Here is a 24,254-nt window from a genome sequence, read left to right on the forward strand (position 1 = left end):
CTGTGAGAGGAAGAGAAATAAAACACGTAAGCACTGAGCTGATTCAGAAGCTCACATCACCACAGTAGTTTTGATAGCACTTTAAACTTGTTAACAAGTTCTATTTCCAAAACAAAATGTCATTTCTCATTCTTAGCTCTGAACATTTAGCTGCTGGAACGTCCTTAGTTTTTTAATCAGTTCGTTCAAGAGAGGCAACAGTGCCAAAGGTACCAAAGCACAAACCAAAGGAAAGGTTACCAGTTACGAACAATTGCGAGGGAGACATGACTTCAGAAGCAACCACACAACAATTTTGATCTGAACCTTCGTCTGTCCTTTGCAGCTAGGAATACAAGCTAATCAGGGGAAATGCTAACACAGCAAGTAGTCGACATGAAAACAGTCTGTCATAAGTTACAAATATTACAATGCCTATACATTCTGCACACAGAAAGTAGCCCTTCCTATGGCTTTACAACGAAGTCACAGAAACTAGTGCATTTACAGAGACTTTGAAGGAAGTTGTTTGGTGACACCCGCAGCATGCTAAGTGAGTTCTAATTTTAGAAGGTGGCTCACTCCAACAGGCGTAAAATCCCTTTTCATTGCAGAAGTTACCCAGTTAGGGCTGAGTCCCAGAAGTCCCCCGAACGACGACCCATTTACACGACTTGCTAACACAGCATACAAAGGAGCAGTAAGATCTTATATAGTGCTCCCAGACACAAGGCACTGTGAAACACAAGGCTGAAAGAACAGTTGAAGAACATATGTAAACCTTTCCCTACCCAAAGTTTTACTATGTGAAGGAACTTATATCACTACCGTGTTGTTAAGTAGGTCGGATAAGGGTTTGGTTTATCATTTTTATTCATTTTATGAGAATGGTGAAGGTGAAAGCTAAATCTTTAAAGGATCCACTTGAAACCTGGTATCTGACAATGTGAAGGAGAAAAAGGGAAAATCTGGTTGTCTTGTGCATGTTTTTCACTTTCTCTATTCCTTATGCCCAAGGAGAGCCCATGCACTCCTAGCTACAACCTAGTATCCTCCAGGATAAGAATATACTCCCGGCCTAGTCACTGTCTTTACCTTCAGTACATATTAACCACCCCTCTCACCTACTTGCTTATGCATCTCATCCTTAGGACAACAAAATCCAGTCATTATCCATGACCATTAAATGATGAATCCCATTTTTGAAATGTCAGTGCAGTCACTTGATGCAATCCCTAAAGCAACTGCATGTCAGCAACTCCACCCTCAGAAAACTCTCCAGGTAGTCATTATTTGCCAAATTTGCCCCTCCTCTCAGGTAAAACTGACACTGGGAGCAAACAAAAAGCACATATGCTTATCACAAAAAACCAAACATCTGCCTGAGGGTGACAGCAGCTATTCAAAGCTTCAGAGGTTGCCACAGCAACACTAAACACAAACTTTGACAACACACACGCACAGCATACACCAGAAAACCCACCAAAAACATGATCTTTTGGGACCATGGAGGAAGGAACTGCAAGCTTTTCCAAAGTATCCAAGCATCACAGGAACTTATGTCTCATGTTAAAACAAAACCAAAAACCTCTGAAGACAGAAAATAATTTTTGCAAACAAGACTGAGATGTTTGGAAAGGTTTATTTACACAGCAACTTCAAGCTATACACCAAAAAACTCCATGCCTTTTCCAGATGTTCAGTACTGGAATAACTGGCTATATAGCAGAGGCTGCTGCTCAGAGCTCCTCAGAGACAGATAATTTCTCCTTTAAGGTCAGAACACCTCTCAGACACTCCCTGTTCAGATGAAATACTGCCAGAGGCCTTGCAGACAAAGCCAACACAGAAACACTACAGCTATCACACCCAGTGTTATGACTCCCACGGTCTTCCTCTGGCTGTTGGAAACTATCCTGAATTCAGCCTGCTAATGGGATAATTTCTCCTCCCTTGTGATGTATAGTCATCATTCCTGACTTCACAGGCCTGCTGTCATTCCCAGGACAGGGACTCAAGGGACAGACACTGACATCATTCTCTGCCTCAACTGTACTGCATGAAGGTTGCCAAGAGCAAGCTCATCACAGCAGATCAACAGCTTTTCAGGAGGGATGAAACTGGAGTATCACCAAGCAGAGTAACAGCACTTTATTACTTGGGATTCCAGGGAGAAAGTGCCTTTTCCATAATCAGTGCTACTTTGTCCCCCAGCCACTTGCTTGCCACTAGGTTTTTTCCTAGTATATCCAGTACACTGTTTTTTTCCAGTACATCTGCAAAGGCAGCTAGATACGTGACAATGGAGTGCTGCCTCAAAATTCACTGGTTTTGTCTGGATTCAGCTCTTCTTGAACTATTTTGCTTCTCTGAGATTCAGGCTATTCTGTTTTGGAAACAGCATGCTTGTCTTTGGGAAGATCTGATGGCAAACCAGAGAAACTGTGTGTAAAGGGTTCCACAAGAGGCCAAACTGTGTGAAAAGTGGCAGGCAGAAAAACAGCAGCAGGGAAAGAATAAAAAATGACTTATCCAGCAGCCTTGTGGGGGAAAACTTCGTGGATAGCTAGGCTGTTGCTTTCAGCATAGAGAAGGCACATTCTCCAATTTTCCGAACCTCCAGAAACAACAACAGAAGCAGAAAAAGAAGTGAAACACAGCAATTGAGATGGGCTCTTGATGTTCTCTCAGGATTGAGTTACTCTTTAAAGTGAGGTTGTCAGCTGAAACCTGTTTTTCCCGGTATGTAATCAAGTTCTGCTACAGATTCATAGGAACTATTCAGTAAGAAGCACAGACCTGAAACAAGGCAGGCAGAATTCAGGCAGATGTTAAACAACATAGATTAAACGCACGATAAGATCACCAAGCGCTCCATTCTCATCTGGGGACCTGGTCAATTAGGGCTGCAGCAAGAGGTTCTGCTTCTGTTACTTGACTTGTCCAAAGCCCTTTTTCCAAATTAAGGTCAACCTCCATGCTCCAGGAAACCCTTTCTGCAGTTCATTACCTTCATTTGCTTTAAGTCTGTGGAGCCAGAGAGAAAGACAAAGGTGGCCACAGCTTTTAGAAAGGGCATGTCCCATGGCATATGCTGCAGATGCTTTTTCCAAGCATCTTATGGATATTTTCAAAGTAAAGCATCAGATTTTCACAATCTCTCATACCATACTGCGGTACGCCTATAGTGAGCCTGGCAGAAAGCTCTCTGCAGATGGCGAAGTTGGAGGGCAGTATCAAAGAAGAAGTAAAAGCAAACACCCCTTCTGGAATAGCCCATACAAACCCCTTTTGAAGGGGAAGCAGAAAACCCCTGTAGCTGCAATAGAGCGGACAAAGTTTCTACATAGAAGAATACATGAGAAGTAGCCAAGAAAACCTGTTCCCTTCTGCCTTGGGGCAAGTCAGACAACCTCCCCAATGCTACCTGGCCTTCGGCAAACAGAGAAGCTGCTATGTAAGGGAAATAAGAATGAACAAGCTGCTGTTGTAACACTCCTATTGAAGCTTGGATTGTTTCCAGGCACAGCTACAGGAATAAATCAGGTTCTGCTCCTTTTTTTTTTTTTGTGGTAACAATAGGTTTTCCTCATGTTTCTTTCTGAGTTTTCCTTGGCCTCCTGCCAGGCTGTGATCTGAGTGGCAGAAACCGTCTGCCCCTTTCACCCACCCAAAGAGATGCAGAAATATGTGTTGCTTTTGGCCTCGTATGTGCTTTTTCATTTTCTACATGGGCATTTTCTAGTAATACAAGCTGCATGACACATTACACTGTTCAAAAAACGGCCAACCGACGCAGCACATGAGGAGAAAAAGAAAACCGCCTCCTTGGCTGAATATATACAAAGCTCTTGCAATTGCTCCTCTCTGTATCTTAGGCCACATGGAAAGCAATTATTGGGGGCAGAGGGGAAAGCAACACCTGCTGGCTTTTTTCAGAGTCTGCACAATGAAGCACTGAAATCTATATTTCTGGATTGCAACTTTTTAGTCTGCAATCAATATACAATCAGTCCTGACCATGACTAAATCATATTTCAAAATGCAGCCCAGGCATTCCTTCCTCCAAAGGAACCTAGTGCTACTGATAAGGGAAGGAAACATTAACTGGTCAATTAGCTTGATCTAGACTGTTGCAGAATTTGATTTGCCAACACGAGAGACACTTTCCTTTTGACAGATTATTTGCTGCTTGGGACCCACTTGCTGAAATGGTTTACTGGCAGGCCTATAAAGAACTCCCAGTCACAGAGGTGAAAGGAGAGCATAATACTTGCTAACCTATGAGAACTCTACCATTTAATGAAAATAAAAGATATTTAAAGACTTTGTTTCCCCTGGCCAATCACAGATCAAAAGATCTTCAATTCTGAAGCCAGTAATGATCATCCTTTCAAAAATGAGAGGAAAAAAAAAAAAAAAAGACATATCTGTTTCTTTTGCAGGATATAAGACTCCAAATACTGTTAGATGAACAGAAGTTGGACAATGAAGTCAAATCCACAACCTAAACACGCTCATGTTTGCTCTCTGAGCAGCCAGAACTAGGTGCTTCAGAAGACAGCACAAAACCAAACAGACACAATAAAATATATGTATTGCAAAGTTTCTTTTTCCTAATCCCAGGCCCTTTGTGGTTCATTCATATGTCCTCAAATACACTGCTCCTGAAGACAAGTACTAACTAGATTCCACAGTATAGTCTTACTGTTCCTACAAACACCTCAAATTAGTTTTCATTTTGGACAGAAGTGGTTACATGTGGTAGCTTCTTTTCAGTTAGTTTTTAGGTTATTACTAAAAGTACTTCAGCAGTTTATTGCTATTATCCATTTTCATTGAGGTAGTAGGAAGAGAAATGAGCAGAGATATCTTCATAGAATCACTGAGGTTGGAAGAAACCTCTTAAGATTGTCTAGTCCAATCTCCCTGCTTGGGTCGTCTGGAACAGGCTGCCCAGGCCCACGTCCAGCTGGGTTTTGAACGTCTGCAAGGATGAAAACTCTACAACCTCTCTGGGCAATTTATTCCAGTATTAACTACCTTTAAAATTCAGAGTGACCCAGCTCAAACAATTTGCTGGCAGCTATGCCTAGCATGCCCTTTTCCTTAAGGGTAAGAAATGTCACCTTTGTATGCTTGCTCCTGCTCTTTGAGGACTCCGCTTTCTGTAATTCAGATTTGTCCCAGGTCTTTCTACTACTGCACTGAGACTGAATTTCTAGAAAACAAACCCAGTATGCTACACCAGGTCACTGCATACTTCTGATGCCATTATATTATTTTTACTGTTTTTTTAAAAAAAAATCTTTAAATAAACCAATTGAGGTTGTTCTTCTGCAGAAAGGTTTCCATGAAGTTGTCCTCAGTGACTACCGTTAGCAGTGATCTTGAATATTTTAAAGCTAAGTGAGAGCCATTCCATGCCTATGAGTAGTTTAAATTGTGTCCAATGCTGCATCACAGTGCATTTATTCACACTCATTTTCATCATCCAATTGCCTGGGTTTAAGGGAAGGGGGGGGGAAATCACATGCAGCAACATTTAAGATACTACTTCTAACTGAAAAGCATTAATTAGGTGTCTTCAACTAAATGCCCTTTCTTCCATTTCAACAAAATAGTTCTCGATGGTACTGGGAAACTGCAAGGCAAACAGTATCAGGCAGTTGGATATCAGAAAGTATCTACCATAAGAAGCAAGCAAAGTATGTCACACCATTGGAATGTGTGCAGATAACCAAATTCAACTGCAAACACAGTCATAAAATACACCGGACTAGGGAACACCAGATAAACTGGTCATCCTAATCCCCTTTGCAACAGACAAGTAATTTCCAGAATTGTATCTTCCACTTTACCTTGAAGCCGCCTCCATTTTCCTCTATTCCCTTGCTGTCTTCTTGGATTCCAACTGTCTCCTTCTGTCACTTCCTAATAAATCCAGGAACCTCTCGCTTGTCTCAGGAAGGGACAAAGCCTTCTCCAAAGAAAAAAAACCCAAGCTTAACACTAATTGCTTCCATTCAAGGAAGGGCCCAACAGCTCTGTTCTGGTAGCACAACTTGGCTTTTGCAGTGCACCACAACACTACTCGCTTGAAAAGTCTGTATTAAACCTGTAATAGTACAGAACAGTGTAGGCAAAATACTGCTGTGGGCTCAAATCAATATGGACGTTAGAGAATGTTTTGAGCCTAATCAGACAGACAAAGCTTAATGTTGAAAACAAAACTTTCTCGCTCAATACAAGACAACCCAGGGCAGATAGAGCTGAGGTAGGATACACACCATCAGAAGTGATAAGGAGGAACGAACATTTTTACACAACAACTCAATCCTATTTTTCTAATACAAAAATCACCTAGACTGCCACGCTAATTCTTCACAGCATCAATGAGATTCTCTACTCTGGCAAAGGGTGCTTCTTTATTTCCAGCATTCAAAAGCAGGCTAGAGTCAGATTCCTGCTCTGCTGGTGCAACCATGGTTTTCTTGATATGAGCACAGGTCCTAGGTCTTTCGGATTCTGTTGTAACTACTCCAGCCCACTCTCCATTCCCACATCTCTGGCAATAAGGTAACAGAGGTTTGTCATGAGAAATGGTTTGTCATCTCTCCCTGCTCCTGTTCATGCCTAAATACAATATGAGGAAACATGCCTCCAGCCATCAAACCATGCTCCTTTCCCACAGGTTTGCTTTTTCTCCAATATCAAAAGCAGCTAACAACAATAAATTAAAATTAATCCACCTTCTGGATTTGCCAGTGGGTTTTGACTCCTCTTTTTCCTGTCTTTTAGGCTAGAAAAACTCTTCGAACTGCTACTGTCTTGTAGGGCTTTACAGTCATGACACCACTGGTGCCTTAAGGCACTGCAGTACCTTTGTGCCACAAATAGAAGCAGCGCAGAAACCAAGGAGGTATGAACAGGAAGAATGGTATGACTTGAAGCAAAGCCTCAGGTTCTTTTGAGGCACCTTCTGGACAACAAGGTCCTGTGACTTACACGAGAATCATGTAAGGGCAATTATAAATCTTGTAATTGACATTATTTAAAATGAGGTCTCTTCAAAGACGACAGCAGCAAATTCTGATTAAAGCAAGTTTCAAGACAATTTACAAATTCCTAGAAGCAATTAATTATATACCTCTATGGCATTTTCACTGTTGAATATATGATGAAATTGTTTCATATTAAAATATGAAGAAAAGGCATGCCACAATTGATGCAGAAGACTATTTTCAAGACAATACAAAAAAAACAGCCTACAGTGAGCAGAAATTTCTAAGTGTGACCTTTGCTATTTTAAGTTTCCAGGATACTACTTTTCCAGCATACTTCTGCTATGCTCGTCTTAGCTGCTACCACGTTCCACCCAAGAAGTGGCTGAACTTTGGGGTCAGCAAGATGATTCTGAATGCACCTGCTTTGTAAATTGCTTTGGTTTTCTCTGCAGTAAGAGTTCAAGAAGTACAAATAATTCTGCTACACAGAACAGGCAACACACTCTGTGCAGGTCTGCAATGCAGCAGTTAGTAGGGACTCATTCTGCTTCTGTAACACAGTCATGCACTGCAGCAGAAATCAGCTCTTACGCGATTCCTTCAGGAAGTCAGCTACATCGTGTACATCGCTTTTCCTCTTTTATTTCCACAGTACATGAAGAGAGCAGAATACTGTAGGTAAAAAGTGAATGATACCCTCAACCTTAACTGCAAGATATTTACTGGTGGCTCAAGCTTCCCCTCCCTTTTTTAAAGCAAGGTTTCTAAAACGGCTTGTGTAATTGGTTTCACTGATGGCTAGTTCCACGGCCACTATAAGCCTCCCTGCAAAGTGCCACCATTGAAATTCCACCCTTGCCCCCAGGACAGGCATTGCAGAAAAGGTCTAATTCTCTCCAGGGCTATCTACTACTTTGCACCATAAAATGAAATGGCAGATTCCTCCTAACCATAGAACTATGAACAATCAATCTACACCAACTGCTCTGTCATGAATTCCTTAATGTCACCACGTGTTTTTTCATATCCTTGCAAGCACCAAACGACTAAGCATTACCTACAAGAAAAGCAGCAAAGAAACTGGAAAAAACAGGTCCTTCCAGCTGCCCATTTGCAGATATCAAGAGGAATGTTTTGGCACATGTGAGCAAGAATTTATAATGCAAATTAGGTTTCTCTCTTCCAGGAACAGAGGAGCTGTGCGCCTTGGCAAACATTTCTGTTCTGGTTACCGGCAGCTTGTTCTCCAAGCCAAGGTAGGGGCCACAGTCAAGTGGCATACTATGGCATAGAGCGCACTGCTTCCTGAAGATAACCCATGTTATTCCAAGGTTCTTGCCTCTGCTAAGTATCTTTAGCAAAATTTCCCATTACAGTATGGTACAGAGCAGAAATTCCTGGAAACGTATATACTTCAGCTAAGCCTTGAGCCCAAGAACCTCTTGGAAATCTTCAGCTGGCTGACAGAGTTTTTTTCTATCCTATAGCAACATATTTGTTGTTTGGTTCCCCCCCCCCCCCCCCCCCCCCCTCTTCTGGGGGTCTTTTGCACTACCCCTCCTGCTATCAAGCTTAGCCTATTAGATAAGAGGAACTTGGCAAGGATGGAGTTTGTATAATCTCATCTAGGCTCCCCTTCCCACGGAAGGCTGGACCAGATGATCTTCTGAGGTCCTTTCCAGCCTGGGCTATTCTATGATTGTATCACGTTCCTTGGAATGGAACAGAGATGCAGGTGAGATTACTTACATTCCATGATGATTTGACCAAAATTTTCTATTCTTAATTCTATTCTAAATTTTATTTAAAACAGAGATGTTTCCACACTCAGAGTAAAGCTGTAACTAATCACACTTCAATACCAGCACTCACTTTAACTCCTGCTGACACTAGCAAAGATTTTGTTGATGTCCAAAGCAAAATGACAAAAAACCATTTATTAGTCATTTTAGTGAATTTTTATTAACAAATGAATTGAGCAATACGTGCTGGATTTTCAGGCAGCAGACTTCATTATGGCCAAGTTCCAGCTCCTTTAACACTTACATCAGTGGTATGATACAAAGTTTATATCTAGAGGAATTCCTTTGCTTGTAGAGCAGAACTTGGAATCATTAGGTGATTTTTAATTCCTGTTACTCTAGAAAACACTCCAAGAAATACACTGGGATTACAGAACACCTGAAGCCTACAACACACAAGTCAGAAAGGGCATGTGCTACAGCTGTTTCCAGTAGCAGCTTACAAACAAGCCAGAAGAGTGAATCACACTACTCCACATACGCTTCATTACAGCCTCCATAATGATGATTCCAGCTACCGTGCACGGAAAAATCAACTGAGCCAGTGAGGATCAGATTAAGAACCCCCCCCCCATCTCTCATCAGAGCCTGCTGGCTAGAGGCCAAATGGTACCGATTACTGTAGCCAGTTAGAATTCTGCTGCAGCTCCTTATTCTTACCAGTGATCTCACCTACCCAAACATCAAGTCAAACAGCTTTATGTTTAAAGTCTCTGAGATCAAGTATTTTACCATTTGTGACTACAGTCAGAGTGCTGGTGCTCTGCAGACTAGAAGCAGACGTGCAAATTCCAGGAATTTGCCTTATTCCCAAGATGGAACATGTTGCAAGAAACATGATTCATGGCTGGCCGACACCAAAGGGCTCTTCTGCTGAATCAAAAAGGTTTTTCTGCATCTAGTATAAATTTACTCTTCTTTTTGGGATGATGAACTATCAGAAGACAAATGGTTACTTGCTCTCTTCACAGTCTGAGAGGAAATTCATGCAGCGCTCAAAGCATAGGTCTTGTCAGGGGTTAATATCATTCAAGAGGTCTCAAAAAGGATAACTTATTTAACGTCTCAATATAAAGAGAGGCAGGTTTGGTCCTGCCTCTCACAGAAGTGTTGGAATCAAGGACTTCATTAAGTATGTGAACCATCAGAAAGAGGATATGTGTGTGTTAATTCCAAACACACACGTTACTTGAAAAATCCACGCAAAGCACAGTTAGTAGGTATTAGAGATAGTAGTAGATATTTGGGTCAAACTATTTAATCAAACAGAAGTAAAAAGGAAATCTCATCCTTAATTTTTCACATCGTATGGCACAAGGCAGAGAGACAAATGCATTTTGTGGTTCAGGGGCAAAGTCCTGCCCACACCATTACTCACTGTGTATTGGGAGACTTCCACTCATCTCCCACTGGCTGGTCAAGCAGGGACATCATGGAATAATTATCCAACATGAGACCATCAGGGTCATCTGTCTGACCTGGGAGTTTCCCAAGAGGAAAGTCCTTCCATCGTACTTCGTCTGGGTAAAAACAGTACATAAACAAGAAGTCTAAGCTCCCCAGAGAGACTTCCAGAAAAAAAGATCCCCCCAAGCCCACCAATACTGTCTCATGCAACTCAGCCATTCAACAAAAATGAACTATCTCAGGTATTAAGCAAAAATAAGTTTGAACTATAGTTTTAACTAATTTTATTTCTAACCTTATTATCTCTTCCAAAGAAAGTCACTCTGCTATGTGAGACAACGTCCATTAAAAGAAACCCCACAGTATTCTAGAGCAACCCTTCATATTTACCTTCCACTTTTAAGCATACTTTCGTTTGAAACACACACATTGACTTACATACGTTAATTTTTAAAATTTACTCTGCATACTTCCGTAAATGGAAAGAGCCATTTGTACACATATAAAGATACAAAATAGCACCTTTGCATCCAGTAGCTCATTCCTCTGGTGAGACTAAGCATCAGCTTCTTAATGACTTGCTGAGATTAGCAGCTGCACAGCAACAGTGCAACAGTGACTAAAGAAGAACTGAAGCCACAAAAGTAGAAGAGTATAAGGCTGGGGAAGCCTAATTAACCAATAAAGCAATTCTGGACAGACAGGTGGGCTAGCATGAGATGGCAAAGAAAAAGAATATGACAATGTCTCGGAAATTCTGCTATTTGTTTTTATGAGCACCTATTGCTGTTTCCTCTCCATGACTTCACATTTGTTAAATTTGGCTTCCAATGGGGGCCAGAAACCGCATGATGAGAAACCATTCATCACAACCAATAACATCAGTGAGTCCATTCCTCTATATTCTGGTGCCAAAATTTCAAAGGCAGTTCCCAATAGGGAAATCCCCCCTTTAAATTTCATTCTTATTTCACACCTAACTAAATGAAAGATACAAATTATTACCTGTCGTTGTCAAAACAATAAGATTTCTTAAGCCTATGTGCTTTCTTGATACCAGAACACTTATTTCTGGAATGCTTACTAGCAGCTCAGCAAAGAATAGCAGACAGAAGCCTTCAGAAGATAAGACACTCCACTCCAGAGAGCCAGCAATAATTACACAGACTAGCTGAGACCCCTGCTAATCACGTACAACTTGGCCATTTCCTCCTCTTCGTCTGAAACTGATTTGTTTTGTGTACCTGATATCTGCTCAAAAACCCAAGCACTGCCCTAAAGAACCAGCAGATGTGTTTGTTTTTCCTTTGATACCATTCTTGGGCATTTAATAGAACAAAACATCTTGACATAGGACAGTGCTTTCTAATGATTATTATTTTACAATTAAAAATGGGGCAGAAATAGCATTTGGTAACATCCAATGCAGCTGTAAGGCAAATTATGGTTATATATATTTAACAGGATAAATCCTCTCTTTGGGGAACAACCTAGTAAATAGTTGATATACCACATGTTGTCATGGGTTTGTACATACCTACTGGCTATAGTTTCAAATTGTTTAAGGATGGTAACTACACACATTATTCAAACAGAAATTAAGTTTACCCACAAACAACTACATAAACAGAATCTTCACAAAAATCAGGTGGTTCAGGACACAATGCGTGTTCCTTCAGTGAGAGCTTTGCTTGATCTGAACGGAAGTCACTGAAGTCACTGGACAATTTTGCTCCTGTTCTCAAAACATCCAGCTCTAACAAGCTGTTCACATCCACATAACTAAGCCAAGCTGCTCAGGCAGATCTTTTTTTTTTTTTTTTTTGACTTGGGAAAATTTCCCTGTGGGTGGGGTACAAGAGTTCATTGTCTTCTAATGGCTGCTTTTCTTCTTCTTCCTTTAAACATCACTTTACCTCCAAATCCTCTCCACCAACCTCCTCCTCCTATCTTCAAGTCCCTCCATAAATCACTCATCCAAAATCTTCTTAGCTACAGAACCCCCATCCCAATGAGAAAGTATAGCTACCATAATAAAGCTAACAAAACACCGGATATACTGTTCTTTTGCATGTCATAACAACAATTTTCCTAGAGCATGGAACTTATGAGCATATGACTGGTGCTTTCCAGCACAGCCAAACTGTGCTTTCAAATACCCCCAACTCTGACAAACAGAAGTCCAAGAAACATCCATATTTTCTTTGCCATTCACAGCTGGCATATATGCTGCCCCATCAATTGGATGCACTGAAATTTTAAACAGTTTGGAAAAGCCTGATAAAAAATTTAATGAGGCAGTAACAACATGCTCCTGGAAAAAACACTCACAGTATTTTAAGAGTTTAAGAGAGATGACTCCTGCACATGAACCGAAGACTGGAAAAAAACCCAGTTTTCAGTGATTTGGTATTTAGATGATTTTGAAGTACACTTCAATTCTGGCCAGGCCCAGAGAGCTGAGATGCCTTTGCATTTCAATTAACATATGCCAGTGACGAAGATTGTCTAAGTCTTACAAAGTCATTTTTTACCTGCAGTGATCTGCCAGGCGGACCCTTGCAGTGCTGCCCTTTTCTCAGCAATAGCCACCACGTTACCAGAATGAGCAAGTCCTTCCAAAGGACTTGTTTCAGTTACCATCTCTTCTTCCTCCTCCTCCACCTCCTCTACACCATCATCTCTCTCCAGCACATCTTCTTGTTTCTCTACAGTCTGCCCTTGATTTTTGACCTGATTTTCTTGCCTGGCCCTCCACTGTAAGCTCTCTATAGTGTAAATTGGCTGTTCGCTGCAGTCTGAAGGGAGGCCGGGACTGGACAAAGGGCCACCCCCTTCTGTGTAAACGGAAGCGAGATAGAGAAGGTTCTTCCGCGAAGAACGTGGCAAGCGAGGTCTCATGATTGTGAGGATCCTAGAAAGGAAAAGGGTAATGTAAAAGTCTTAAAAGCAAAAAAGATTCCAGGTGAAGGTTCATCAAGCTGAGCAGCCTTTTAAGTGTGAGTTTCCTCCGGGACAGCTCGCTCATATCTCTCCTCTAAGAGACCAATCTGATTATTGCCCGGTGGGTGGATGCTGGAATACTCCCTCTTTGTGATTAACGACTTGGGATACTTCTAACAGAATTCCTGCTTTGCTGTTTTCATGTGAAAAAGTTACCACCTGTGCTAAATTTGTATCACCTGTGTAAGCAGTCACATCTCTGCTACCAAGTCACTTTTCTTCTGACCAGGTTGCTTCTTTAATACCTCCCCAGATAATACCTGCTTTCATTTTGGAGGTGCAATCCTTTTAAATTGTCCTCCTTCTTCTCTTTGTAGAATCAATGGGGAGATGAGCAGAAACAACCAGGGCTTTATATGCACCTGCCACAATTTCTACTAGATGTAAAGGAGAGGAAGGGAATGCAGCTATAACTCAGCTGATCACAAGGGAGCTGGCCAAAGCTGTTACAGAGCACTGTTTGCTGGCCCTTTTCTAGGTCACAGGATCACACTTACAGCTGAAGAAGGTGTGGGGTGGCCCAGCAGGGAGCTTCCAAGCAATTATCAGTCAGTCTTATCCACTGCAAAGGAACTTTATGGAGGAACAGCTCCTTCGCGGACACCTGTTTGTTACAGTGCTGTCTTTTCTTCCCTTCAAAGAAGATAATGAAAACAAGGTGCTCAAAATTCATTATAAATAGGCCCTTCATCCCTTTGCATTTTTACTGGAACACCATCCTCAAACAAGCTTGCATTCCAACCCAAGTCCAAGACCAGATGTACTGACCAAATACATCAAGGTTGTCACAAGGGACTTGCCAATGCACGGGCAGCTAGGTTAGCTCCACATGACGTGACCACAGTGAGGCGTGGATGTTCCCAAGCTGGTTCTGTGCATGCCATCCCAGACAGGAAAGCCACAAGATGTGTTTGTACAGTATTGTCCCAAATAAATGCATTATACTGCTTCTGGGACCTGAGATCATTCCCAATAGCACTGCAATGAGTAGACTTAACAGCTGGGAACTACTACCATTCAGGGATCTTGGTACATAATAGATATGCTCAGCGCTGACTGAAAGCATCAAACATGAACCCATGACTGCCACAGATACTGGCAAAATCTTGGTGCAGACTGAGGCAGACCAGGAGATGACAGAAGAGGTGGCAAAAACAACCAGCTGGAAAACTCATCAGGGATACACTATATCGCAGTATAAAAGTCCTGTTAACAGAATTCCTGTGACACGCTTCGAGTAATTAAAGCTCTTCTGTGCCCCTGTCTCTGGAGTGGAACATACAGTTTGCCAATTTAAACAGTTCTAAGCAGTTAAAAACAGAAAACAAAATATTACTTAGTACTTTTGTGTAAGTTTAGAAGGCATGAAAATCCTGTGATAGGATTAAAAAAGGACAGCAAGACTATATAAGTGTCTTGTAAAGGCAGGCTTCTGTTAAGTGAGGAAAGAACTGGGAACAGGGAACTCATAACAGGTGGCATATAACATCTTTATTTGTTATCTGCTATTGTTATTTCCTACAAGTACTAATATCTGCACTTAAGGGCCTGATCTTTCATGGGAGAAATTGGCTTTTCCTGTCTTGGGGAGGCTGCAGCAAAGTTGCCAATAACAATTGCAATTTTTTGCTAAGAAATGTATGATATACATAAGCTGCAGGCTGAAAAGTGCAAGAAATGCAACAATAAAAGCTCTACATTCACATGACAAAATGTAATAATTAGGTTATTGCACTTTCCATCTAAAGGTCACACCACTCTCCCAGTTTTTGCAACAGTACAGAAGAGACTCTTACATTTTCTTACACCCAGAAATTCCAGACATACTCACCAGCATTTACTTTGGCAATGCCAGTCAGCATCTCAGAAATCCAGTTGATCAAGAACTGAGGACGGAGTTCTGAAGAGTCAGAACATTCCTTCAACTCCATAAACATTTTCTCTATTAGGATCTGTGTAAAACTTCGGGAAAGGAGGCCTGTCAGCAAAGGTTGCCAAAAGCAGTAAAACGTCTGAGGAATTTTGAACTGCCATACCTCTTTGTTTGCTGCAATAAGAAGAAAAAAGAGAAGCCAAAAATCACCATTTTGTGATTTTTTGCGAACCGTGGCTGTGACACTTGTTCCAAACTAAAGTAGTTTGTTCCGAGATCACTGGTTCCAGGGTATTTCCTGGGATCCTTGCTGAACCTGGAACTATTACTTTCTTATGCTAGGGAAGTAAAATAAGCAGCAAATTAACACAATAGCTCAATAAAAGCAAAAATTACAATGCCTGAACTAATCACATGGTAAACCACAGGAAAATCTACCTGTTTTGCTAATCCCTTTCCAGTTTCAGCTTATTTCACACATAACAAAGAGCTATTCTGTCTAAAAATATACTGCAAAGAGAAAGTACATTGAGCAAAGCAACATAGAATCAAAAAGCTCCTAAATTTTTACTACTGTAATACAGTCACAGAAATTTGAGGATCTTTCTTGGAAAGTTCTTTGGCTGGTGTTTCCAAGAGGTCCCAGGGAAACAGACAAATTATTAATTTTCATTGCCTCTAGGTACCTAATTCTCTTGCAGAAAATCCATGCAACTCCACACATGTGGGCAGCAACATGGAACTAAGATGCAACCAGCAAATGAGGCTCAAAAAAACCCATTTAGATTTGCTTCAAACCTTCAATGTAGAAAAGAAACTAGTAGGATTTCATTAAATCAGTAACTATTGCAGATAAGGGCAGAGATGCAAGCTTCAACAGACATTTTGGCCAGGCAGCATCCAGTGCTGAAGAGCTATCCTTCCATGGTAAGAGATTTATGCAAAAGCAATAGCTAAGCATGGCCATAAAGGGGTCTGGAGAACAGATCAAAAGATGTTTAAGGACCCAGATATGTGAAAAATATGCAGAGAACTGTCAGATTTCAATATAATGAGAAAAAAAGAACAGACTTGGACATAACTCTAGCTATAGACTTTTTACTTATGTGGTGCCCAAAACACTAACCTTCATACTTGATATTTAGCATCTTCAGACACTCCATCTTTGGGATGAGAAAGCCATCACTGAGAAGAGCTTCAGCCACTGTCTCCCTAGAGCAATCAGAGAGCCTTATTAACACCAGTTACTCCTTTACGTATCAAAACACCACTTGCACCGGTTCTGAAACAAGTGTGAGAGCCAAATACCTGGAACTAGGAGGAGGTAATGTAGCTTGTTGTAAGGCACTAAAATTGTATGCCAGTTTTGGGCTGGATATATCCCACTGGACTTGGAGGGAATGTGCAGTTGTGCAAACTGCAGCAGAACCAGAACCTTCAAGGAAACATTTCTGCTCGAGTTGCAGAGGCAAACACCTTGGTATTTCAAAAGCACAGGAACATTTACCATACTGAAATACCTATGGTTTGCAGTATGATCCAAGTCTTCTGCCAGCAGGCCAGCCAAGATTTGAGGACCTCTGACCCACAGAGCTAGGTTAAATTTCAGGGGAAAAGCCAAGCCTGTTGACTTGCTGGCAAGGCACACCTTAAGGTGCAGTTCACACAACTATTCAGGACATAAGTTGCAGCAGGGTCACAACTGCTCTTCCCTACAGCACCTACAGCTCTTTTTTGCATGTCTCCTGCCCTTATAGCTATCCTGTGAACTTCAGTTAGTCTGACAGTACTGAATGGCCCAGCTCAAGGATCACTTCATCTCCTATTAGGCTGGCTTAATGCAAGTGGAAGACTGAGGGGACCCACATAGGTAGGCTGAACTGACACTTGAAGGTAAAATACAGCAAAAGCAACAGAAGTCAAATTCCCACAACTACCCCAATATCCAGCCATGGGATTCTCTTGAGTTCTTCTGTTCACACTTCTATCCATGAGCTTCTCTATCCATGCAAAGATACAGCACTAAAATAAACACTCCTCAGAATAAAAATCACGGTGGCCATCTTCAAACACTGAATAAATTCCGCAGAAACAACTGCTTTTGCTCTCAGACTCATTGGATTTGGAATGGTCGTACCCATGTCAAACACGGCATATTTTGGTATGGAATAGATGAGAAAGTTTGTCTTCTCCAATAGGGTTGACTTTCAAATCTAAACATTCAGGCATGACTTAGATCCAATACAGGATTTTTATAAATACAAACAGCAGCTGAAGACCTCAGAGTGCAGAAACAACACACACAAACACTGGACCATTTTGTCATAAATAGATGATGTGGTGGAAAATCAGAAGGCAAGTGGTAGAATGTAATTTGTTTCTAAAAACAAAATTCAGTATCAATCCTTCTCTTCTCTGGAAACTCTCTGGAGCTTCTGGAAGCTGTTCCAGCATAATTACCATTATTCCTACATGCAATGACTGCTCATTACCAACTATTAAGGACATCTCCACACAGATGGCCGCTTCAATGGAGAACCATTTAAGCAGAACAAGATGTGACTATGAAAGGTACACCGGGTCAGTTCTCTGAAGCAGACTGCAGAGGATCCTTTGCAGTCAGTTCATTTTGCTTTAGGTCTAAAGGAATCTTCTGCGCTCTGCGCACCCCAAATTACAGGGTATGTCGATAGGGGAATGAAAGGCTTTACTCGGAATTACAGGGGCATTCTAAATTAAAAAAGCACTTTCATAGGTCACTTGACATATTCAAGAGAACTCATAGACGCTGTTATCCCTGAGACCATAATCCAAGTGTCCGAACCTAATGAAGTCACAACCTTGTCAATGCTTTCCACGCCAGTCTTCCTCCCTCCCGCGTAGTCTATTTTCCGTGAGTGAATAATCAAAAAAAAAAGTCTCTCTTAAATGAAAGCAAGAAGCTGAGTACTTAAATTAAGCATCTTCAGAAATACATAGGAGACTGCAAGAACAACCCTGTCTTCAGCTGAGAAGGAACGTACCATTAGCCAGTCCTTCAGAAAACTAGATTCTCATAGGGGCCACTGGGAAAGCACTAGCCCATCTGCTTTTGTGATACACGACAGACTCCATGTGACTGAAAGAGTAAACAGTTGCGGCATTTCAGGACAGGTACAAAGCAAAGCAGAAGCAATTACCACAATGGCGTTCAAAAACAACTTCTACAAACCTCTGTGTTCACTTATGTAAACATATACGCACAAATGTATGTTTAAAGCTTGTGGAGTTTCTTTGGGTTTGTTTTTTTTTTTTTAAGTAAAAAAGTGACTTGATTATAAGCACTTGCACACTCATTGCTGCTTTGGTAGCGTAATACTATTCATCTTCTCAAACAAATATCACGGTGGAGAATGGACTGGTAGCAAGGGCTACAGAAGGTAGAGCTTTTATTGAGTTTCTGAAGAAGTAAGAGAATCTGTGACTATTCACAGAAGAACATTTAATGGAGAATTCCCCCTAAAGGAAGATAAATCTGCACTTAAGAGAAATGCCATGCCAGATCACTGTATTTATGTTGCTATATAAACACCAGTAGAAACCAGAGCGCGATAGGGTCTCATTTGCAATACAGTTAACATGGTATTATTAATAAACAGAAGTAGAAGGTGCATGTATGAATCCTTTCTGGGAACTGTTTTTAATTATTTTGGGCTCTCAAAGAAAATGTGTAGGTCGTTCTAAAAAGCTGGATATAGGCATGGCCTTTCATTAACTATAAATACAACAGCTTGTGTTCCTTCCAAGTTGCATCCAGATGCTGGAATAAAAATAGCATGAGACAAAGCAGGCACTCAAGGATGAAATATGGGAGCGAGTGCCAAATCCTAGAGTTTGCTCTACCATTCTGAGGCTTCCAACCCACCTCTGTATCCCCCTCCACAAGAAGAACGTACATGTGATTTGCCTGACTGTTCATCATGCTCAGCGAGCTCAACTTGCTTCTTACTGGGATTTAGCATTTGTCCATAAGGACACTTGTTTTATGTAAGCTAGTGTAGCGTTTATTCAGATGCAATGTGGCCTTTGTCCTGTTATTACTCTGAAATGAGCACCACAGTAGAAGTCTTCCAACAGAGGAGAGCTTCAGTAGAAAACACAGATTAATTGAAAAATCATTTTCTCTCTCAATCAAAACTGTATTATTCAAGCAACTTTCTAATGTTAAACAACATAAAGGCCTGGAATAGGATTCTTTATTAAGCCACTTGCATGTTGCAAAACAAATAACTGTATGATATCAAGATTCTCCCTTAAGGATCCAGACAGGAGAACAGGGCAAGTTGGGTTTTGAGACAAGGACCTGGCTGCATGAAGCGAACTCCAAAACTTCCTGAATAAGTCATCATGGTTCCGTCAGCAGGCTGCCAAGAAGATGGCAAGAGACAAGTGGTTAGTGGGATTTTCTGGCTTTTCCCTCCTCCCCAGCTCAACTTTGACACACAGGTGTTTTTAAAAGTGTAGTGAAGGTAGCAATCTCACTGCAGTGTTAGTTGGAGTCTTTGCTATAATATATGAATGTTCTTGCTCGGAGGGAGGAAAAAAACACAACTGTATGCTTGTAGGTTTGTTTCTTTTAAACAGCTGGTCTGCAGAAGGGACACTCCAGCAAGGTTCAAGATGTGAATTTTTATTATATTTAAGTCTTAAATTGATTTTCAAGTAAATAATTTTCACGCTGCAGGATTAAAATGGGGAAAGTAGGCATAAAGAAGGCTTAGATAAGGGGAAGCATGGCAGCATCTGGCCTACACTGCTTGAACCAAAAACAGAGATTGAGAATGGATGAAGTAGCTCTTTGATCTGACAACAGTCAGTGGAAAATGACTATACCTCAACATCCTGCTAAAATCTGGCTCCAATGACTGCTGCCTCACACTGAAACAACTGCGGAGCTGAGCCTGTACTGTCACTCTGGCGAAACATTCCCATGACATCACTATTATTTCAGGTACTTCACAAAGAGCATTGCAGAAGTGCATCAAAACCCGTGCAGAGCTACCACATGATGCATGACTGGATCTTGCCCAGGGGCCTGGAAACCAGCACCACCCCCAGCGGTACCCAGCATCAGAGCTATGCTCAGCACTTGGTTTCCAGCTGTGCTAGCTAGAATGAAGACGACAAAGGCTAAGGGTCACCTATTTGGCTTTGAAGAAAGGTATCAATCAAGTCCCTTGTCCCACTTCTCTCTTTATCTCCTGATAAAGGAATAAGAAACTCGCCAGGAGAAATAATAAGCTGAGTGACCAGACTTTTACATTCTCCTATAACACACGCCCTCTCCCTACCTGGGCTCTGCCAGCTCCCAAGAATAAGCACATGTGTGAATATAGTCAAACCACTCTCCACAAATCAAGGAAAATGCTTCATTACAGCAGCTGGCCTACCTGACATCTACAATTGATAAGAGGAGAAAAATACAGAAAAGTACCAAAACTAGCAGTATGTAACCTGACACCCAGTTTCTGGGGCTTTCTGGAGTTAATACTGCTTAAAGAAGCAAAAGGAATGGAGAGAGAGCCTGTAAAATAAAAGGAATAAGGGTTGGAAACCCCTTCCCCAAGTTTGGCCCAAAGTCTGGAACTGTGGAACCGGTACTTACTGGAAATAATACACGCACGCACAGACACAGACACACACAGACACAAAAGTAAAAACATTCTTGCCAAAACTTCCCTCTGAACAGTGAACACACAAGGCGGTTAAATGCAACTGCAAAACGCAGTAGCGTCACTGCTGAAGGGTTTGGCTCTTTGCTAGTTTTGCAAGCTGTGAGTTGTGAAACAGTCCTCCTTGGCTGCTGTAAGCGGGGGACTTCCCCGCATATCAGAGCAGCTATTTTAATGAAGTTGCCTGATCATTAAGAGTCACTCAGGAAACCATGAAACAGCTAACAGAAACAAAATCCACAAGACACAAAAAAATACATTTTTATAGTCATAGAAACCAGCTTCCTCCTTGTCTTATTTGAAGCCTGTGCTTAAGGGAACCATCGAAAAAGCCTTATTCAATGTAGCACAATGCAGTGAAGAAAAAGTTCTTATGAAAGCGTTACTGCCAGATTTGGTTACTTAAGAAATGACACATACCCTAGAGACACTATACCATCAGACTTTTTTGTTGGAACGAAGGATCCGGTGATGCTGTTTTTCACAGATTCTTGTCCCATCTCTGAAGTTTCTTTAGGCCACACCTAGCACCTGCCTTTCATACGCTTACCTAAGTTACTGGGCTGGAATTCCAAACAAAGCTCTGAGAAAACTGACAGTGAAAGCTGGAAATGAAATCACGCTCCTGAGATGCGCCACCTAGTTCTAGCACTTTCCCAGATAGATGACAAACTTTTTAAACTGCTTTAATTTTGGAAGCAGCATCTCCTAAGCACACTAATTCATTGGCGCCCTGTAATCCACGCTATCACATGCACCTGAAGAAGGAAGGATGTAAAAACAATTCTATCCTACTGCCACTTTACCTTCTAAAGAAATGACTGCAAAGCAGTGAAATTCCCAACACATTGTGCAGGAGTTAAACGTTTCCTTTATAGTCTACAGCTATCCTAAAATATTTCCACACGTAGGTCTTTTTGAAAGACAGGAAAAGTCTAACCTTCCATTTGACTTACCAACATATAAGGACACAAGCCTACACACTGCAATAACAACACTGAAGCATCTTAACTACTCATCCGCAATAACAGCTTTCAGAAGAAAAGACTCATGCACAGGCACTTTTGGACTAACAGAAGCTGTTTAACAGAACATGACAACTGCACAGATTCCTTCCAAGCTGGAGGTGGTGTTGGGGGAGGGATGGTTACTTTTCAAGTCTTCTCTACATCTGCCAGACCAGAGTTTCCTGTAGAAACAGTAATGCACAAAAGCCTGCCGCATTCTGGTGACATCACCCTGTACAGAACAGCATTCCACTGAACCAGGTTCAAGCAGCTTAAAGCCACACTTGAATCCAAGCCTGTTAAACGGTTCCAGAGGTGCCGGGCTGATCGCAGGAAAGCAAAGTCTTTCTTACTTGCCCACTGGCCAGATACACCACAAGCAGGCCTACGCAGGCTCCCCCCACTATGCTGCTCTCAGAGTATTTGCTATTTGCTCAGCAGCACCCTTCAGAAGCAAGGGAAAAAACGTAACCAAGCTTATCAGCAGGAAAGCTAGTTACAACAAGCTGTGATAACTGTTGATAACTGTCGATGCTGTACACAAGCACGACTTTAAGTCGGACTGCTACCAGTATCCTGGAGTTGGGAAGTGCTCCGGAGACAGTCAGTCCTCTGCAAAGCAGAAAAGTGGCTATTGACGTTAGGGTGTTTGGGGTTTTGTTCGTTTGTTTTAAAGTTACTACTTCCAAAGAGAGACTAGAGATTCCCCTTTTTACTGCACACTCCTGGGCCAGCAGCGGCTCCACATTGGGATCATATGTTATAAAACTCATCATGTGCCGTAATCTTTTCACTGAACAGAACTCCAAAGAGGCTTCCCTTCCCCACACACCTGCCCTCCAGCCAGTGCACAGACCGGCACAGTAGCGAAGGTTTAATCGACAGCCCTGCGTCAGAATCCCATCCCATTCACTTGCTGTCCATTCTAACAGTTTAGGCACTGCTGAGATGGTGAATTCAGCCTAAAGAGTTCTTCTGAGAATTGCCCATGAAATATATAAAGATATAGTGCGATGTGCTTAAGATAGAAACTTGAGATTATTTAAAGGGAAAAACGTTGGCATGGTTTGGTTGTGCTAGTAGTAAAGAACAAGCATTGCAGAGCCCCGGGAACTGGCTGGGTATTCCAAATGTTTGTATTCTCAAATATGCCATCAGTTCCAAGGGTTTCAAAAATGAAGCTGCCCCAACTCCCCCATTCACCCCCCAGCACATGGTATTTCGCAGCTGGATGAGGACAACTTTGAAACACTGGTGCTTCAAAGGCCACAAATGCAGTCACTAACATCTAAATTCTGAGTATTCTGGGGGAAGATTTAATTTGATAGATGAAGTATTCTTGATTCTTTTGGAAATCCACACAATTGGGGCTGAATGTACTTTGTGCAGCTGCATGGGACAAATAGCAAGAGCTGATGCAACAGGTGGTTCCTAGAAAGATGATGACAAAGAACGGCTAGAATGTGATTTAACACACTTTCAAAGGATACCACAAGTACGTTTTGCAGAATCAGTGCACAGCAAGCGAATCAAAAGCACAGTATTTTCCAAATTAAGTACTTGTTTTGATCATATACTTACAGGACAGTACTGTTATGAAAACTAAGTTTTGCACAGACATAAACGAATAGGAGAGCATGCCAACAAGGCAGCATTAGAAAGACCTCAAATACATGACTATCTTAAGATCTTCACTACTTCAGTTCTCCTATATGGAAAGGGACTTCCTATGATCTTTTACCATGCCCTGCAATTTTGAAGAATTCTAACGGTTACTGTGAAATCAAAGTCTACACAAGGTTGTGGGGAGAGCTTTTGAAGACACTGAAGATGCTGACATGCCTTGGGGCCAGCACAGCTAAGTCAGAGACAACACCTGGGAGACCATCTGGCCCAGGAAACATTACTCATTAACGCAGATTAACAACTCAGTCCTCAAAGATGTTGAGGAAATCAACCAATTGCTTTCTCCATGATCAGCTGAACAACACGGCGAAGAGGCAGTGCAACAGGTCTGCTGGCCCAGCTCTGCAATGTACCTTTCACCTCAGTTCCTTATCGGAGATGTACCTGTTCTCTTGCATCAGGTCTTTGATCTGAGCCAAAATCCAGTCCACTTCTGAAGAGGAATCTGACCACAGTTCTCGAGACTTCGAAACAGACTGCACAGTCTGCATAACCTGAGTGAAGGAAAAATCTAAGCATTAACAGAAAATATGCTCCAATGGAGAACAGAAAGGCATTGCTATGAAGAGAAGATGCGTATGCCACATGGACTTCACAGTACTTCAAAAAACTCACAGAAGTTCATATGTCATACTCAGAAAAGGCCTGAATGAAAAAGGCAGCAGCACCAAGAAGTCACAGTCCCGGCATCCTCATTCTGGTTCTAAACCTTGCTCTCCCTGACGTCAGCACAAACCAGGACAGGCTCATTTTGAATCATTAACTCCACATGTGGGGTG

At 41.7% G+C, this 24,254-nt stretch overlaps 1 protein-coding gene across 3 annotated transcripts in view; it reads right to left on the reverse strand.

Moving 5' to 3' along the window:
• The window catches only part of LAS1L (LAS1 like ribosome biogenesis factor), a gene marked incomplete at its 5' end in the record, with an annotated part of 33,068 nt that overhangs the window by 420 nt on the left and 8,394 nt on the right, over positions 1–24,254 (reverse strand). For 2 of the 3 annotated variants that reach the window (XM_082323391.1, XM_082323392.1), the window contains 6 exons: positions 10,167–10,308; positions 12,730–13,109; positions 13,696–13,831; positions 15,030–15,245; positions 16,198–16,283; positions 23,860–23,969. In XM_082323391.1, coding sequence (XP_082179517.1) covers positions 10,167–10,308; positions 12,730–13,109; positions 13,696–13,831; positions 15,030–15,245; positions 16,198–16,283; positions 23,860–23,969 — 1,070 coding nt within the window. Of the gene's footprint in view, positions 1–10,166; positions 10,309–10,717; positions 13,110–13,695; positions 13,832–15,029; positions 15,246–16,197; positions 16,284–23,859; positions 23,970–24,254 lie in introns of those variants that run through there. The other variant, XR_014229395.1, reaches the window with a different exon arrangement.

This window comes from Platalea leucorodia, assembly GCF_965183815.1.
Source record: "Platalea leucorodia genome assembly, chromosome: 10".
Taxonomy (NCBI): Eukaryota; Metazoa; Chordata; class Aves; order Pelecaniformes; family Threskiornithidae; genus Platalea; species Platalea leucorodia.